This window comes from Aegilops tauschii, chromosome 3, assembly GCF_002575655.3.
Source record: "Aegilops tauschii subsp. strangulata cultivar AL8/78 chromosome 3, Aet v6.0, whole genome shotgun sequence".
NCBI lineage: Eukaryota > Viridiplantae > Streptophyta > Magnoliopsida > Poales > Poaceae > Aegilops > Aegilops tauschii.
The window spans coordinates 46,714,073-46,734,507 of record NC_053037.3 but is presented as its reverse complement, the minus strand read 5'-3'; the positions used below and the strand labels follow the sequence as shown (position 1 = coordinate 46,734,507).

The window sequence follows — 20,435 nt, the reverse complement described above, 5'->3', positions numbered from 1 at the left end:
GTTCTTCGGATTTATAGTGAGTTCTTCTGATTATTTCAGGTGTGCACGGCGGGTCTCACTTTGCCGGCTTAACTTTGATTTATAGTACTAGTTGAATATAATCGGTGTTATTAAGACTGGTAAACCGGAATTGAGGTACCAACCTTATTACCCGGGTTATCTAAGCCGGAAGTGTGCTTGCAGGCCGATAAGTCTGTTATTACGGCTATATTAAGGACATAATTGAGGACCAGTCTTTTTTGATTCATATTCCGGGTTATATATCTAAAACTATGATTCTCAGTGCGGTAAGCCGCCTAGAGACTTGTGATTTGTCCTTCTATGCAGGATAGTTAAAGGCAACTATTTGAGCTTAAGGAAAATGAATGATCGAGTATGACCCGGGGAAATATAAAGGAGACAACTTCAATGGACTTCAGCATTCAACGCGTGCACGATGGCATGGCAAAGTTGAAGTGTTGGTCCTACTCTATTACAAGACTCGTCGAGTCCAAAAGGGTGAAGCATTGTTTAATAAGCCGCCTGCAGAGTTACGATGCTTGCTGAGTTGAAGTCTCCGGCTCATCCCTCTCCTCTCCTCCGGCTGTTCCCAAGACCTGGAAAGTTGACGACTTCCAGTCAATGCCGCTCAGAGCTTCAAATTGAGCTTCCTCGTCAATTAACCCGGCCGGGTCAATCTCCGGGGCGAAGGTGTGCTTACGAGCTGGCGGGACTAAGCTGATAGCTTCATAACGCGGAGTGGGGATCCTCTGATTTTCTGCATTGTAACCCGGCTGGTACTTGGTCAGATTTGTGTCGTTTCCAATGAGGGTGGCCACCGGGCGCACGATCTTCACGCAGGCTGCAAAGTCCCTTTGGTCGAAGCGTGTGCCGTCTTCCTTCAAACTGGGATAGCCGAGGGCAATGTCCGCCGGGTCTAACTCTGGAAGGAACGCCTTGGCCCGGCTCAGAGCGGCGATAGCTCCGGCTCTTGCAGAGGCCCGCCGCAGCTCTTGGACACGTTGGGGAAGAACGGCAAGCCGGCGAAGAACTTCCGCCAGATGAGTCGGCACCTCATTGGATAGGGCCACCACGGCCAAGGCGCGCTGTGACCCGGTGTAGAGTTGCTCCACCAGGGTGTACACGGCCTTCAACTTGGTCACCACGCTTTGGTTGAGGTTGGCGCTTCTGGGACCTGTGTAACAGAGTAAGATAAGCCGCCGGCAATGATGGGTTATGAGACATAAATTTTTTAAACTGGACGAAAGCCGGTGGAATGACTTACCGAAGATTGCGGCAACCATCTGGGACACTTGGCGTTTTAAGCCGGAGAGTTCGGCGGTCTTCTCTGTCAGAGCCTTCTCCGCCTGTTCGGCCCGGTTCACCAGAGTAGCCTTCTCTTCGGCCCAAGCTTTCCGTTCAGCATCAAAGTCCGTCTTCAGCTTTTCTTGCGCAGCAATAGTGGACACAAATTTGGCATTGGCCTTCCGGGTCTCAGTTTCTTGCGTCCTCAGCCGGGTCTCTAGATCGGAGATGTCAGCTTCAAACTTCTTGCAAGCAGCCTGCATAATTTCCGGGTTATAGGATGAACAGTTATTATGCAATTTTAAAGTCCCAAGTACTTTCCAAGCAAAGACACTTGGCACTTGGGGGCTAATGCATATCGAACGTTTCTATTTACAAATTGCCGGTTCAAGCGAGTAAGCCGGAACTTAAGTCTACAACATATTCTATCATAAGTCGTAGACTTGGGGGCTAGAGTATGGTAAGAATAACAGGATAACTATGCAGTAAGCAAGAAGAAAGAAGAGTAGTACCTCAGACTTCTGCTGAATCTGGTTCACCATGCCGATCTCTACATCCCGGCTCTTGTGCACTTGGCTGACATAGCCGGAGACAATCTCTCCGATGTTCAGATTGGCGTAGTCGGTGAGGTCCAGATTAACCCGGCGGTGCTGTAGCAACTCCTCCTTGGCGGAGCACTTGGCCAATACAGTAGGTCTCCCCGGCTCAACAAACTCCGTCCGGGTGATTACCACGTCCGGGTCATTGACCGGCTGAGCCGAGCTGGAGGTCTCCGGGTTAGCAGAAGCTTCTGCAGTTGCCTTGTCGGTTGGAGCGGTGGCTTCGGGAGCGGAGGCAGCTGGCGGTTCTTGAGCTGCTACCTCCGGTTCAGGCAAGTCCGGCTCTTCGACGGGCTTGGTCTTCTTCGCCCTCTTGGTGAGCTTTGCCTGGGCACTGAAAGGACAAAAAAGGTTAGTACAAAGGTATGAGCAAAGATGAGCACAACAAGATATGATCATTATTACCCGGGTACGGTCTTGAAGGCCGGCAGGCTTGATTGCATCGAGTCACCAGAGGAGGGTGAGGTTTCCTGATAGTTTGAATCAGAAGAGTTGAGCGGTTGACGTATAACACCCGCCAAAGGATGAAAAGGGTACAAGTTGGAGAGAACCTCGGTTCGGCGTTTCCTCGATGCGTCGGGTAAGCCGGAGGAGAGGTCAGCATCCTTGTTGGTCCGGGTGTGCCGCCGGCTCTCATGAGTCTGTTGCTTCAAAAGAAATTGAGGATCTTGATAAGCTAAAGGATGAGAAAATCTTACTTTCCGGGTTACCCTTCGGACTTTCAGCCTTGGCAAGGGCTCCGAGTCGGAGGAAAGTATCATTACCTCTTCAACCACCGGGTTACTTGCTCCGGTGTCATCCTGTTGATGAACAGTATTGATAAGGTGGACAGAAATAAACAATAAATACAACAAGAGATTACAGGTTCAGGGGTTACCTCTGACTCGGAGCTGTCGCTCAGTTGCAGCAGCTCTGAAGGAGTAGGCCTACTTCCCTTCTTGCGGGGAGCGGCTCTCTTGGCGGCTTTGTTAGCCTTCCTGGCCTTCTTGGCCGCCTCATGGTCATATTTGACCTTCCAGAATTTGTCATCAGCCTGAAAAATACAATGATGATTTTTTTAAAAATTCAGGTGAAGGATATCTACAGAAGAAGATAAAATGTTCAGATCAGCGGCTTACCGCTGGGGCTGGGTTGGTCTTGCAGAAGGGGGCTAGCCCGGTCCTCCCGTAGTCTGCCAAGCTCTCATTTAAAAGGGCCTTGGTCATGTCTTCAGCAACGTCTTCAGGAAGATCGTTGCGACTGTGTCGCAGGGGGTCATCTTTCCGGCCTGTGTATTCACACATTAAGCCGGGGCGACGGCTCAAGGGGATCACCCGCCACGAGATCCAGACCCAGACCAGATCAATTCCGTTGAGACCATTGCCCAGGAGAGCCTTGATCTTGTTGATGGTGGGGAGCAGAGGTTGGCGCTCCGCTTGAGTTAACTTGTCAGACAGAGAATGAGTTGGTTCCAGACGTGAAGGGCAAAAGCCGGGCAGCGGGCTCTCGTCAGCCGGCGACGTGTCTTGGCAGTAGAACCACGTCTGGTTCCAGTCCTTTGGGTGACTTGGCGGCTCGGCGTAAGGGAAAAGGCAGTCTCTCCGTCGCTGAATAGAGATGCCGCCAAGTTCCAAGCTTGGCCCGTTGGCACACTCGTTCTGATGGTTCAGGTAGAAGAGCTGTCTGAGGAGCAGCAAGCTGGGCTCCTCTCCAAGGTAGACTTCGCAGAACACTTGGAAGTTGCATATATTGGACACAGAATTGGGTCCTATGTCTTGTGGCCACAGGTCAAAGAAATTCAGTACGTCTCTAAAGAACTTTGAGCCGGGCGGTGCGAAGCCCCGGCTCATATGATCCGCAAAAACTACCACCTCCCCGTCCTTTGGCTGTGGTCTCTCCTCTGATGGGTCGGGGGCACGGTAGGACATGACGTCCTTCTTGGGCAGATAACCCAACTTCACAAAGTCCGCTAAGGTCTCGTCAGTGACGTTGGACCTCATCCAATTGCAAGTGATGGGAGCTTTGGGAGCTTTGGGAGGCATGGTGAAAGTCGGAAGCCTATGATAAAAGGAAACATGCCCGGTTTAATTATAAGCCGGAGGAAATTTACAGTTCAATGTTAAAGTGGCGGCTTATGGAGGGGACTAATGACATATATCTAGGTGCATCGGGTTATCTAAGCCGCTGGAGGTATTAAGAGTAATTCGATTGTCTACGACCTTGTCACAGATAAGCCGGAAAGTTTTATGGCACATGGCCTCCTTTGAGCCGGAAGGTTCTACGGTGCGTGGTTTCTTTAAACCGGAAATGTAAACCGCCATGGCTTAACGGGTGCAGTTTTTTACTAAGTGTGGTGAAAACAGGTTTCACACGTTGCAGTAAATAATTTGGATCAAAACGGTCGGGAAAAAGGAAAGTTTCTAGACCTAAAAACAGATACAAGGAAGTTCTTGCGCTCGAACGGAGCCTTTATGCAGTGAAAAGGGATCTATTTGCATTTGAAATGGGTGATAAACAGCCGCCGCGTTGGTTCTATACTGTCTTAAGATTAAGGCGAGGCAGTAAAAATGAAAACTACCAGGAACTCGTGGGCGACGACGAAGAACGGGAAGAACAGCAGGAGCTTAACGTAGATCTATCCTACGAGGAGGAAGGAACTTACGGATGCAGGGGTTCGCCGCGGTTCTCTGGACGGTTCAGGGTGATGCAGGGCCAAGGACGACGAGGATGCAGAGCTCTGTTGTGGCGGCGGCGGCGGCGGAGCTCGAGCAGCACGGAGCAGCGAGAGGAAGGAGACGACAAAAGGGGGAGAATGAGAAAGACCCGAGGGTCGGGCTATTTATAAGGCCAGACTCATAAGTGGGCGCGAGAAACGAGGAGGCCACGGCGCGGTTATCTCGCCCGAGAGGCGCCTCGATTTTCGGGATGGCAGTAAAGATAAGATCCGTTGCGGATCTGGTGGAATAAAAAATGGGCTTAATGGAAGATGACGTCACGGCGGATTACCCGGAGTCCAGAGGATGACGTCACGCCGGGTTATGGCCTTCACACAATTGTAAGCCGGAGATTTTCTGTCGAAAGAATTGAAGATTGACACGAGCCGGCTCAAATCAATCTGGGGCCTAATGTTGAGGATATAAACCTTAGAGTCACCCGCCAGAAAGGGCCGGGTTACTCATAAGGGTCATCACTTGAAGCCCGGCGCCAAGCTTAAAGACGGTGGGCCAAAGATGGGCTTAAGACCCGGAGACGGCTTAAGGCCCGTAGTGATAAACCGCCGTATGGCGAGACTTGTAGTGTAAGACAAGAATAGTTGAGAGTCTGAGCCGGACACTTTTATGAGCCAGCCGGGACTCTGAGAGCTGCTGGGCGTCAACCTCTCTATGTAAAGGGACGACCCGGCAGCGGTTTAAGGACAAGAAAGATCTCATCGAGAGCCAGGCATAGCAGTTAAGCTCCCTGGTCATCGAAACCCTAATCAATACCACCTCAACTGGACGTAGGCTTTTACCTTCACCGTAAGGGGCCGAACCAGTATAAACCCTCGTGTTCCTTGTCCTGTTAACCCCTTCAAGCTTCCTAGCGGCGATGGCTCCACGACTAAGTCCTAGCTTGAGGACATCTGCCGTGACAATTCCACGACACATACCTTGTTCAATCTCGTTACCGGCAAGTCTCTTTACTCGTTCCGTAACACATGATCCCGTGACTAACTCCTTAGTTACATTGAGCTCATTAAGATGATGCACTACCGAGTGGGCCCAGAGATACCTCTCCGTCATACGGAGTGACAAATCCCTGTCTCGATTCGTGCCAACCCAACAGACACTTTCAAAGATACCTATAGTGCACCTTTATAGTCACCAAGTTACGTTGTGACGTTTGATACACCCAAAGCATTCCTACGGCATCTGGGAGTTACACAATCTCATGGTCTAAGGAAATGATAGTTGACATTAGAAAAGCTCTAGCAAATGAACTACACGATCTTGTGCTATGCTTAGTGTTGGGTCTTGTCCATCGCATCATTCTCCTAATGATGTGATCCCATTATCAACGACATCCAATCTCCATGGTCAGGAAACCACAACCATCTATTGATCAATGAGCTAGTCAACTAGAGGCTCACTAGGGACATGTTGTGGTCTATGTATTCACACATGTATTATGGTTTCCGGTTAATACAATTATAGCATGAACAATAGACGATTATCATGAACAAGGAAATAGAATAATAACCATTTTATTATTGCCTCTAGGGCATATTTCCAACAATTATCAACACTCAAAAATATTTAAATGAAGCATGAGAGCACAAATATTTCTTAAAAAAATTCATATCAACTCTCAAAAGAATATAAGGCAAGCATGAGAGTGCATTTCTTTAAAAGATAATGTATATCAACTCTCAAAATAATATAAGTGAAGCATAAGAGTTCAAGTATTTCTTCAAAATTTAATCATCACCGTGCTCTAAAAGATTTAAGTGAATCACTAGAGCAATTGCATAGCTCAATTTTTTTGAAGTGAAGCACATAGAGCAATTCTAACAAATAATGATAACATATGGCTCTCTCAAATAGGTGTGTTCAGTAAGGATGATTGTGACAAACTAAAAAGAAAATAAAGCAAAGACTCATATCATACAAGACGCTGTGATGCCGCCGCTTTAATCGTGCACTAATCATACTCGCAAATGTGCATGATCAAGATCAGGGACTCACGGGAAGATATCACAACACGACTCTAGACACAAATCAAAGTCATGCAAGCTTTATATTAAAAGCCAGGGGCCTCGAGGGCTCAAATACAGAAGCTAAAATACAAACGAGTCACCGAAAGCAACAATATCTGAGTATAGACATAAGTTAAACAAGTCTGCCTTAAGAAGGCTAGAGCAAAAGTAGCATCGACCGAAAAGGCAAGGCCTCCTGCCTAGGAGCCTCCTAACAACTCCTGTTCGTCGGCGGCCTCCACGTAGTAGTAGGCACCCTCGGGGTAGTAGTCGTTGGTGGTGGCATTTGGCTCCTGAACTCTGCCATCTGGTCGCAGCAATCGGGTATGGGAGCAAAGAGGTAGCAAAGCAACCGTGAGTACTTATCCAAAGTACTCCCAAGACTTACATCATATCTATACTGCATATGCATCAATATCAAATGAATGGGCTTTATATGTGGACTGAACTGCAGAATGCCAGAAGAGAAGGGAAATGCCGAGCCTATCAAAGACTAGCATCTTCAAGCATCTTGCAGCATTTAGAAGAGTAAAGAATAACATATTATATTTAGAAGAGTAAAGCCATGGCTCCCGGAGGGTAGGCGCCCCTCCGAGATTGGATCTCTCTCTCTCTCTCTCTCTCTCTCTCTCTCTCTATTTCTCTTCTGTTTCGCGTTCCTGTTTTCTGGCCGAAAACCGTTATATAAATTCCTGGAGATTCGTAACTCCGATTGGGCTTAAATTTTGAGCGAACTTTATTCCAGATATTAACTTTCTTGCGGCAGAACAAGGGTCACAACCACCTTGCCAGGCGCGCCCTGGGTAGGGGCGCACCCCTTGAGCTTGTGGGCCCCTCGGGCATCATCTTGCGTTGATTCTTTTCTCCCAAAAATCACATATATTCCAAAATAAGTCTGCATAAATTTTTATCGTGTTTGGACTTCGTTTGATATGGATATTTTGCAAAACAAAAACACGCAACAAACAGGAACTGGTACTGGACACTGGATCAATATGTTAGTCCAAAAAAGAATATAAAATGTTGCCAAAGTGTGTGAAAGTTGTAGAATATTGGCAAGGAACAATAAAAAATTATAGATACGACGGAGACGTATCAGCATCCCCAAGCTTAATCCCTGCTTGTCCCCGAGTAGTGAAATGATAAAAAGATAATTTTTTCTGTGGAATGCTACCTAGCATAATCTTGATCAAATAATCTAGTCATGGCATAAATATTAAGATACGATTGATTCAAAGCAACAGTCTATAATTTGATATAAAGACATCAATACTCAAGCGTACCAAAAAAAATCATGCCTTTCATAGTAAAAATGCTAAAGAATAATATCCCTAGCCCGTCATGCTCAATCATTGATCCAGTCATGATGCACATAACATTAACGATACTCAATGCATAAGAATGACAATAGCGCTCACAGGATTGGTGCTTTAATTGAGAAGTTGATGACTCAACAATAAAAGTAAATAACATAAAAGTAAATAGATAGGCCCTTCGCAGAGGGAAGCATGGATTTGCAGAGGCGCGAGAGCTCGAAGCTTAAATCAGAGATGAATACATTTTGAGAGGTGTACTTTTCCTGTCAACGTCACGACCGAGGATTCTCAATATCTTCCATGCCAAACACATTAATGGCGGTTCCCAAGCGGAAAGGCAAAGTTTACTCCCCCTCAACCATTCAAACACAAGCCATGGCTAGCTGAATCCTCGGGTTCCCTCCATACAATAAACTTTCTAAGGGAGTTTGTTTCATTATATTTTTCTCATTTTGATTATAGGACTGGGTATCCAAATTACCAACCTCTCTCGTGCAATGTCAAGTCAATAAACACCCATCTAAGAATAACCCGCTTAGTATGGAAGATACTGACTACCCACTGTTGCTCCATGAGCGGCATGGGCACACAAAACATATGCTTTTTTGAATGATGAGAGGTGGCACATGCAAATTTACTTGGAAAGGGAGAGTAATACCGCATACAGGTAGATATGGTGGACTCATCTAGAACAACTTTGGTTTAAGTGTTTGGGTGCACAAGCAGCATTCGCGCTTAGTACAGGCGAAGGCTAGCAAATAGATTGAGAAGCGACCAACTAGAGAGTGACAACGGTCATAATCATGCATTGCAAATAATTAACATTGGATACTAGCATGAGTAGGATATAACTTCGTCGCATAACTAGAGACTATCGTGCATGCTTCGGGAATCACAAACCTTAACATCAATATTCTTACTAAACAACAATCATTCACTAGTACCCCCACATATCACCATCTTAATATTGCAAAACTATTGCAAGGAATCAAACATATCATATTCAATGATCTACAAGTTTTGTGTAGGATTTTATGACTAACCATGTGAATGACCAATTCTTGTTGACTCTCTAAATAGATATACGTGAAGCATGAGAGTTTAATTCTTTCTACAAAAGACTTGCCCACGCTCTAACAAATATAAGTGAAGCAAAAGAGCATTCTACAAATAATGGTTTTCTATATGTAGAGAAACGGGCATCCAAACTTCAAATGATATAAGTGAAGCACACGAAGCATTCTATGAAGCCATACTCAAAAGATATAAGTGAAGTGCAAATAGCATTCTATAAATCAACCAAGGACTATCTCATACCATCATGGTGCATTACTAAAAAAATAATAAGGCACATGACGCTCCAAGAATTTACGCATATCATGTGAACAAAACAAAAATAGAGACATACCGATAATTATCGGAGAAGAAAGATGGGATGCCTTCCGGGGCATCCCCAAGCTTAGACGCTTGAGTCTCCTTGAATATTTACTTGGGGTGCCTCGGGCATCCCCAAGCTTGAACTCTTGCCTCTCCTTATTCTTCTCATATCGATACCTCCTCGATCTTCGAACACTTCATCCACACAAAACTTGACCAAACTTTTATTAGAGGGGTTAGTACAGATAACATCAAATCCCATCATGTCCTGCTATAACATTATTGTATAATTATAATCAACATTACCCATTGTATGCCATCACAATTCTATTACTCCCAAGTCAATGGGGCTCAACAAGATTTCAAACATAACCAAATAAAGAAACTATAACAGAAATATGTGAAAACAGGACAGTCTGTAAATATGCTGATGGTACATATACTTTTATAACTCAAAATATGCTGAAACATTATGAAAAAATAAACAATTTGCATAGCAGTACCGTGTAAAAATTTCAGAAACTTTTGACGATCCAATAAAAATTTAAATTCACGCACTATAGCCATAGTTTCTGTTTTTGCACTGTACATACCAAACAAGCGATTTAAATATCCTAAAGGTAAATCTTGACATATTATTTTTATAATACAATGGATTTGTACAAGGGGATAATTATTTTTGTGAGAAACTTCCATGAAATATTCTGCATTGTTTCCATGAGCATGAACACAAGTGTTCAATGTCGACACTCACTTCTCCAATGCACAACCTTCCAATAGCTTCTCGTTTTGAAAAAGCTTTTAGGTCCCATCTATATAGTTTTTATTTTTAAAACTTTTTAAAGCACACAACAGAAATAAATGACTCTCTAAAATTTCCGGGTTGTCTCCCAGGAGGCGTTTTCTTTAAAGCCATTAAGCTAGGCATAAAGTGCTCAAGTAATTGATCCACCCGGATCCCAAGGTATATCAAAGCCACTTTTAATTAACAATGATTTGTAATTTAGTAGTGAGCACAAAGCAACATATATCATATAACAACGAAGTCTAACTCTCTTCCTATGCATTGACATGTCATAAAAGAACAATTGATGTACATATAGTAAAGGCCGATACATAGGATAAATAGTTTCTTGCAATTTATCCTATTGGAAACATAGAGGTGGAGATGTAGTTCCTATCTCATAATAATTGCAATTAGGAGCAGCAAGCACATGCATATTATATCCATCAAAATTTTCATGTGTAGTTGTAAAACGCAATCCATCAATATAATCCTTAATAAGAGCAAACTTCACCGGTATAGTGTAGTTGGGAGAATTCAAAAAGATAATAGGACTATCATGTTTGGATGCAATAGTAACAATTTCATGTTTAACATAAGGAACTACAGAAAGTTCATCTTCATAAGCATAATTCAAATTAGCATCATGGCCACAAGCATAGAAGGCATCAATTTCAAAAAAAGGGATATTTGAAACGAGTCTAAGGGGTCATAGCAATTATCATAGCATTCATCGTTTGGTAAGCACAAAGGGAAATTAAATAATGTATGAGTTGAAGAGTTACTCTCGTTAGAACATGGGCACAGATAGCTAATCCGCTCTTCCTCCTTTTGTTCTTCGCTCTCCTCCTCATCTTTTCATCCTATGAGAACACAATTTCAGCAATTTCTTGTTCCATAGATTCCTGCAAAATATTAGTCTCTTCTTGGATAGCAGAGACTTACTCAATAAATTCATTAATATAGGCTGTATTCATAATTCTCATAGCAATATTTCAGTATAGCATAATTTCAGATCTGTAAAGAGCATCATCACAATCTTCATACTTTTCAAGCAAAGATTCAATTTCATAACCAGCCTTAAAATCAACAAATTCTTCTATTTTTTCCACATCATAGTAATCATATACACCATTAGCATAAGAAGCTCAGGTTTCATTATCATTAAACTCACATTGAAAGGGGAGGTGTGGAGCCTCCATCTTAGAGCAACAAGTATATCATACATTATGTAGAATTTCCAAGCATACCAACGCAACATTGTAATTTGATCCATAAGTGTTTCCATTTTTGAGACAAACCATAACCCCTAAAGTATTCCCGATGATCCGAAGTATCTCCCATTATCAAGTTGAATGGAGAATTATCAGGATTATCAAAGTAGTATTTAATGTTTTCCACATAATTAACTAGCTTCGCGGGATTTAAGAGGTTTCCCATATCCATGAGTAGCAAGTACAACTAATTTTTTGGTATTTCGTGTTTCATATCCATAAGTAAAGATAGATAACAACTTAGAACAGAAAATAAAAACTACTTAGTGATAAAGCAAACAAACACACACAAGAATATTCGCCCCACGCCATTGCTCCCCGACAATGGCGCTAGAAAAGGGTCTTGATAACCCACAAGTATAGGGGATCAATTGTAGCCTCTCTCGACAAGTAAGAGTGTCGAACCCAACGGGGACCTAAAGGTAGAATTTATATTCCCTTCAAGTTCTATCGACCACCGATACAACTCTACGCACACTTAACATTCGCCTTACCTAGAACAAGAATAAACTACTTTCTAGGTGATAAGTTTGCAAGAATAAAATTAGAAGTACTTAGTGACACTACTGGAATCAGCTTCTTTGCCATCCGCCATGGCGGACAGCAAAGGCCTGGATCACGGACGGCAAACTTCTTTGTCGTCCGCTAGCAGACGACAAACTGTTCGTCCGAACACGTGCTAGCAAAGGCCTTCTTTGCCGTCCGCTTCCTGCAAACGGATGGCAAAGGATTGTGCCGTCCGCCGTTGGTGGCCAGCAGATGGCAAAGATCGTGGACGGCAGTGAGGTGGGGTGAGAGCCGTTAGGGGTGAACGGCGTGCTTTGCCTTCAGCCAGTGGACGACAAAGAGGCTAAGGTCTTTGCCGTCCGCTGGCAGACGGCAAAGTGCTCAAACATGCCAGTCCCAGGAATCACAGGTAGCTGCCACGTGGTATGTTTGCCGTCAGCTAGCTGACGCCAAAGAGCTTGTACAACCCTATTTTTAATTTAACTCATTCAATTTGACAGCAATTCACAGATATACTACACAACAAGCATATCCAACACACAAGTTTCATCATATATACATACATAACCGACACATATATAGTTCCATCCTTACATATTACAAAAGTTTCACATTGTTCATCCAACACCGTTATCCATCCACTACTAGGAAAAGGGCTATAGATAATATTGAAATTAATGGCGCACCACACATGTGGTGAGCCACTACTATATACTAATGGCGCACCATGTGTTGGTGCGCCATTAGTGTCCAAATACTAATGGCGCACCACATCCACGGTGCGCCACTAGTAACAATTTTTTTTTTCAAAACTAGTAATGGCGCACCAGGGGATAGTGCGCCATTACTAGTTAAACTAGTAATGGCGCACCACATCCACGGTGCACCACTAGTAAATTTTTTTTTTCAAAACTAGTAATGGCGCACCACATCCACGGTGCGCCACTAGTAATTTTTTTCAAATTTTTTATCAAATTTGTTTTATTATTTTCGAAACTAGTAATGGCGCACCGTGTGTGTGGTGCGCCATTACTAGTTGAACTAGTAATGGCGCACCACTCCCATGGTGCGCCATTACTAACTTGGCCCAAAAAATCCACCGAATGCACCTTTTTTTTTCAAAACTAGTAATGGTGCACCGTGTGTGTGGTGCGCCATTACTAGTTGAACTAGTAATGGCTAGTAATGGCGCACCACTCCCACGGTGCACCATTACTAACTTGGCCCAAAAAATCCACCGAATGCACCCCCCACCGTGGACCGCCTTTTCAGTTTTCTTTTTAAAAAAGAAAATGATGGAAATGTCAAAAAAATAAAAGAAAATAAGTTTCCCATGTGATATGTGGTCTACTTGTTGGGAAAATTTACAAATATGAATTTCGACTTTATTTGCAAAATCTATCTGGAATTTGTAAAATCGGCATAACTTTTGCATATGAACTCGGATTAAAAAGTTTTTTATATGAAAAATCATCTACTCGAAAAGTTACATCCGAATTTAACTAGGGGGAACCCCGTTAAAAATTTTCAAAAATCTAACAGAAAAAAAGTTACGGGGCTTTTAAGATCTAGAGGGGAAAAAATGGAAAAAATTTCAAACTTATTAGTGGCGCACCATTTGGTAGGTGCGCCACTAGTAACAGAAAATTTTTTTGGTTTCAAACTTTATTTTTTGGAATTTTTTTTCAAAAAATGATACGTAATATGACTGGGAAGTTTGAAATATTTTTCAAAATTTCATCATACTCATGAACGTGAACAAAGTCCTAGACATCAACAAGGTTTAATAGGATTGATATGATAGATATATCAACAAGTGCCTGTTAAGTGAGGTGGTGCTGGGGTTGGATAGAACTGCGAAGTTAAGCGTGCTCGGGCTGGAGTAGTGTGAGGATAGGTGACCTTCCGAGAAGTTTGACCACTTAGTGCGATTTGACTTGAGATTAAGCATATTGACCCAAGATTAAGCCATAGTGACCCGAGATTAAGAAAAAAAATAAAAAAAATGAAAAAAAAATTGAAATTTTTTTTTTTGAAAAAAATTTGAAAAAAAATGTTAGTAATGGAGCACTTCTATGTGGTGCGCCATTACTAAGTCAGATAGTAATGGCGCACCATGGGATATACTAATGGCGCACTCCTTGGTGCGCCATTAGTATTAAATTCTAATGGCGTGATGCTAGTGGTGCACCTGTAGTGCGCCATTAGTAGCCAAAACAGGTGCGCCACTAGCAGGCCTTTTCCTAGTAGTGATCCATCCATATAACAAGTTCCAACCATGCAAGTTCATTGATACAAAATAAAAGCGCAAATGGAAAAGAAGCACTCCATCCATGCAAGCTTCCGTGAATTAAATCAAATCTGCAAAATGATAAACAAGATGTTAGAAAAAGAAGAACAAAATGAAGAAGAAGAAGACTATAAGAAGTAAGCATACTTAAGTAAAATGGAGCTAACCTAGAAGAAAATGAAGAAGAAGAAGAAGACTAGAAGAATACTAGAAGAAGACTAGAAGAAGAAGAAGAAGAAGAAGAAGAAGAAGACTATAAACTTATTATGTAAACTTGGTCATTTTGTCCTAACATAAGTAATTTTGGAGTTAACCTATAGGAAACTAAGCATATTAGAGATAACTTAGCATATAGAGCTAACATAGATTTAACTTATGTCATTTTGGAGGAAACAAAGCTAAGTATATATAGATCATTTTGGAGACCTGACATACCTGACATAGTTCAGTTCTCATTGTTCTTCTCCTTCTCCTTCCTCAGCCTGATGCGCCAAGAGCGGCGAGGCGGTGGAGGCAGTGGGATGTAGTCTTCTACCACAATTGGCATGGTGATGTCACCCAGCTGTGGGATCGCCGGCGCCACCACCGGTGCGAGGTCATTGTCACGCACCACCACCATCGCGAGGCCATCTTCAGGCAGGACAGGCACGACCATTGCTAGGTCATCCTCAGCCACCACCATCTCTTGCCCATGGTCAGCCACCACCATCTCTTGCCCTTGGTTAGCCACCACCATCCTAGGTCATCCTCAGCCTGATGCCCACTCTGCTCCTCTTCTTCCCCACTCCAGTCCGGATCATCCTCCTTGCTGTCTTTGCTGCAGCCAGAATCGCTGCTGCTTTTGCTACAACCAGAATCGCTGTTGCTTTTGCTACAGCCAGAATCGTTGCTGCTTTGGCTGTAGCCAGCGTCGCTGCTGCTACTCCCATTGCCTGTCCAAATGCAACAATTAATGACCATTAACAATCGATGCGAGACAAATCCAAATGTAGAGGAATAAGAAGAGGCAGAACGTACTGGCATCATCGTCGTCAGCATAGCGCATGCGACACATAGTTGCGTTGAACACCTTCACGATGAGCATGGTGGCATCGTCGTCGTACCTGAAGAGAAGGAAGTACCCCAGCCGCAGGTCGTAGGCACAGTATAACTTCTCCCAGCCACGACACAGGTACATGTGGCCCTCCTTGGTCACCAACTCCACGTCCCACAGCCTGCGAAACCCGTTGCCGGCCTGTCGCAGCTTCACATTATTTGGCGGATCTTCACCCAGCATGTTCATAAAAGTGTTAGGCAGCCTCTGCAGTTTGGGACAAGGAGTGATGTAGCAAACAGCAGAGTTATCATAATGAGATGGGTGAAGGGGAGATCTCTCCTTTTATATACCTGCCTCTTGGAGGAAGTCCCAAGTATGATACTAAAGAACTCGAAAGCATCCAACTCGTACTCCGGTGTTGCAGAGCGGAGCCTGCGGTGACGGCCTCCCCCCATCTCTAATAAGCAGAAGAAGAGACCAATTAGTATCTAGCTAAAAGCATATCTATAAACATAGAGCCAAGTTTCTAGACATGAAAGAAAACTGAGGAAAAAAATCAATGCACTTGTGCTCAACAACATCAACAACACTTAGTTAATTTGGTAGGTTAGTTGGCAATGGTAATTGGCACCCTTCAAAACTAGGGCTTTCTTTAGACGTGAAAGAAAACTGAAAATGTTGAAAAAAAAACAGCATAGTAATCTAAAAATAGGGGAAAATACACTTCTTCTTTCTCCTCTTTATCTTTTTTTAATCTTTCATCTTTCTTCTTAACCAAAACAAAACCTAAAGTTCCTTCTGGTGTGATCACATTGGAATACTTGTGGGAACAAATCATAGTTGCACCATATTTTAGGTGGCTCTAGGTGCCACACACCAAGCAAGCAAACAAACCTCAAATCAGAAACTAAGGGTGTAGTGTCGTAAAATCAATTTACTTTGTATGCAAATCAGAACAAGTACCACATCACATTACCATAGGATCCTTGTCAGTGAGGAACGACACCTATGGGATCACAAGAATCCCTACTATGATTGCCGGGGCGCAGGGTTGCGAGAAGAGCAGGATTAGTAATCAGCACAAGGATCGTTTACCCAGGTTCAGGCCGCAAGGATGCGTAAAAGCCTAGTCCTGCTTTGGTGGATGTATTGAGTGTTCTTGAGCCCTCGAACTAGCTACGGTGGCAGAGTAGTTCCAAAGAGCCGAATCCTTCTCCAGTACGCCATGGGCCTCCTTTTATAGTCGAAAGGGGCTGCCGCAGTGGCACACAGGAGGTGGAAAGGCATACAGTGCTATGAGCTTATCGCTCGTATTACAGGACAGGACACATTTAATGCATCGCTTAGGTGTCCCCTTGCTTTATTGGGGACGGGAACGAGGCCCGTCCCGTCCGTCGCCGCTCCTCCTTGCTTCGACACGCGCCCTGGTCAGCGATGCATGCGGCGCCATGTAGGCAGGCAGGCAGCTGAGGTGGCGCGGTGGCAAAGTCTTCACGGAGATCTGCATGCCGCCATGCAGGTGCTTGATGACTTGGCCTGGGAGCTGCATGTTGCCACACAGGTGCCTGCCCAGCTGGTTGGGCTGGCAGCTGCATGCGAACAGCGATGGAGGCTTGGCTGGCGCGGGCCTGGAGGTGGCCCCGCTGGCGCCCTTGGCGAGGGCCTTGCCAGGTGGCCCGGCAAGGGCGTCGCCGTGGCGTGCTGTTGTCCCCGGCAAGGATCTTGCCGGGGGTCTTGTGGCTCCCCTCGGCAAGGATCTTGCCGAGGATCGTTGTCTTTTAATCCTCATTTGATCTTGAATATTCCTTGTCTTCACAAAGATCTGCATGCCACCATGGAGGTGTTGGGGAACGTAGTAATTTAAAAAAAATTCCTACGCACATGCAAGATCATGGTGATGCATAGCAACGAGAGGGGAGAGTGTTGTCCACGTACCCTCGTAGACCGAAAGCGGAAGCGTTAACACAACGCGGTTGATGTAGTCGTACGTCTTCACGATCCGACCGATCAAGTACCGAACGCACGGCACCTCCGAGTTCAGCACACGTTCAGCTCGATGACGTCCCTCGAACTCCGATCCAGCCGAGTGCTGAGGGAGAGTTTTGTCAGCACGACGGCGTGGTGACGATGATGATGTTCTACCGACGCAGGGCTTCGCCTAAGCACCGCTACGATATTATCGAGGTGTAATATGGTGGAGGGGGGCACCACGCACGGCTAAGAGATCAATAGACCAATTGTTGTGTCTATGGGGTGCCCCCCTGCCCCCGTATATAAAGGAGCAAGGGGGGAGGCGGCCGGCCTAGGAGGAGGGCGCGCCAAGGGGGGAGTCCTACTCCCACCGGGAGTAGGACTCCTCCTTTCCTTGTTGGAGTAGGAGAAGGGAAGGGAGAAGGAGAAGGAATGAAGGGGGCGCCGCCCTCCCTAGTCCAATTCGGAATAGTCCATGGGGAGGGGTGCGGCCACCCTTTGGGGCCTTTCTCTCCTTTCCCGTATGGCCCATTAAGGCCCAATACGAATTCCCGTAACTCTCCGGTACTCCGAAAAATACCCGAATCACTCGGAACCTTTCCGATGTCCGAATATAGTCGTCCAATATATCGATCTTTACGTCTCGACCATTTCGAGACTCCTCGTCATGTCCCCGATCTCATCCGGGACTCCGAACTCCTTCGGTACATCAAAACTCATAAACTCATAATAAAACTGTCATCGCAACGTTAAGCGTGCGGACCCTACGGGTTCGAGAACTATGTAGACATGACCGAGACACGTCTCCGGTCAATAACCAATAGCGGGACCTGGATGCCCATATTGGCTCCCACATATTCTACGAAGATCTTTATCGGTCAAACCGCATAACAACATACGTTGTTCCCTTTGTCATCGGTATGTTACTTGCCCGAGTTTCGATCGTCGGTATCTTAATACCTAGTTCAATCTCGTTACCGGCAAGTCTCTTTACTCGTTCCGTAATACATCATCTCGCAACAAACTCATTAGTTGCAATGCTTGCAAGGCTTAAGTGGTGTGCATTACCGAGAGGGCCCAGAGATACCTCTTCGACAATCGGAGTGACAAATCCTAATCTCGAAATACGCCAACCCAACAAGTACCTTCGGAGACACCTGTAGAGCACCTTTATAATCACCCAGTTACGTTGTGACGTTTGGTAGCACACAAAGTGTTCCTCCGGTAAACGGGAGTTGCATAATCTCATAGTCATAGGAACATGTATAAGTCATGAATAAAGCAATAGCAACATACTAACCGATCGAGTGCTAAGCTAACGGAATGGGTCAAGTCAATCACATCATTCTCCTAATGATGTGATCCCGTTAATAAAATGACAACTCATGTCTATGGCTAGAAAACATCACCATCTTTGATCAACGAGCTAGTCAAGTAGAGGCATACTAGTGACACTCTGTTTGTCTATGTATTCACACAAGTATTATGTTTCCGGTTAATACAATTCTAGCATGAATAATAAACATTTATCATGATATAAGGAAATAAATAATAACTTTATTATTGCCTCTAGGGCATATTTCCTTCAGTCTCCCGCTTGCACTAGAATCAATAATCTAGTTCACATCGCCATGTGATTTAACACCAATAGTTCACATCACCATGTGATTAACACCCATAGTTCACATCATCATGTGACCAATACCCAAAGGGTTTACTAGAGTCAATAATCTAGTTCACATCGCTATGTGATTAACACCCAAAGAGTACTAAGGTGTGATCATGTTTTTGCTTGTGAGAGAAGTTTAGTCTATGGGTCTGTCACATTCAGATCCGTATGTATTTTGCAAATTTCTATGTCAACAATGCTCTGCACGGAGCTACTCTAGCTAATTGCTCCCACTTTCAATATGTATCTAGACTGAGACTTAGAGTCATCTAGATTAGTGTCAAAACTTGCTTCGACGTAACCCTTTACGACGAACCTTTTGTCACTTCCATAATCGAGAAACATATCCTCATTCCAGTAAGGATAATTTTGACCGCTGTCCAGTGATCTACTCCCAGATCACTATTGTACTCCCTTGCCAAAATCAGTGTAGGGTATATAATAGATCTGGTACAGAGCATGGCATACTTTATAGAACCTATGGCCGAGGCATAGGGAATGACTTTCATTCTTTTTCTATCTTCTGCCGTGGTCGGGTTTTGAGTCTTACTCAAATTTCACACCTTGTAACACAGGGAAGAAACTCTTTCTTTGACTGTTCCATTTTGAACCACTTCAAAATCTTGTTAAGGTATGTACTCATTGAAAAAACTTATCAAGCGTCTTGATCTATCTCTATAGATCTTGATGCTCAATATGTAAGCAGCTTCACCAAGGTCTTTCTTTGAAAAACTCCTTTCAAACACTCCTTTATGCTTTGCAGAATAATTCTACATTATTTCCAATCAACAATATGTCATTCACATATACTTATCAGAAATGCTATAGTGCTCCCACTCACTTTCTTGTAAATAAAGGCTTCACCGCAAGTCTGTGTAAAACTATATCCTTTGATCAACTTATCAAAGCGTATATTCCAACTCCGAGATGCTTGCACCAGTCCATAGATGGATCGCTGGAGCTTGCATATTTTGTTAGCACCTTTACGATTGACAAAACCTTCTGGTTGCATCATATACAACTCTTCTTTAATAAATCCATTAAGGAATGCAGTTTTGTTTATCCATTTGCCAGATTTCATAAAATGCGGCAATTGCTAACATGATTTGGACAGACTTAAGCATAGATACGAGTGAGAAACTCTCATCGTAGTCAACACCTTAAACTTGTCGAAAAACTTTTGCGACAATTCTAGCTTTGTAGATAGTAACACTACTATCAGCGCCCGTCTTCCTCTTGAAGAACCATTTAATCTCAATGGCTCGCCAATCATTGGGCAAGTCAATCAAAGTCCATACTTTGTTCTCATACATGGATCTCATCTCAGATTTCATGGCCTCAAGCCATTTTGCAGAATCTGGGCTCACCATCGCTTCTTCATAGTTCGTAGGTTCGTCATGGTCTAGTAACATAACGTCCAGAACAGGATTACCGTACCACTCTGGTGCGGATCTTACTCTGGTTGACCTACGAGATTCAGTGATAACTTGATCTGAAGTTTCATGATCAACATCATTAACTTCCTCACTAATTGGTGTAGGCGTCGCAGAAACCGGTTTCTGTGATGAACTACTTTCCAATAAAGGAGCAGGTACAGTTACCTCATCAAGTTCT

General features: G+C 44.1%; 1 protein-coding gene across 1 annotated transcript in view; it reads right to left on the bottom strand.

Annotated features, from left to right (window-relative positions):
* Positions 1-389: 389 nt before the first annotated feature.
* Positions 390-20,435, bottom strand: part of LOC141042693 (uncharacterized) — a 38,522-nt gene continuing 18,476 nt past the window's right edge. Inside the window, exons 4-10 of the mRNA XM_073511570.1 lie at positions 2,761-2,916; positions 2,648-2,683; positions 2,435-2,524; positions 2,289-2,353; positions 1,797-2,217; positions 1,265-1,541; positions 390-1,174 (exon numbers count right to left, since the gene is read on the bottom strand). Of these exons, the coding sequence (XP_073367671.1) occupies positions 531-1,174; positions 1,265-1,541; positions 1,797-2,217; positions 2,289-2,353; positions 2,435-2,524; positions 2,648-2,683; positions 2,761-2,916 (1,689 nt within the window). The 3' untranslated portion in view covers positions 390-530. The remainder of the gene's footprint in view (positions 1,175-1,264; positions 1,542-1,796; positions 2,218-2,288; positions 2,354-2,434; positions 2,525-2,647; positions 2,684-2,760; positions 2,917-20,435) is intronic.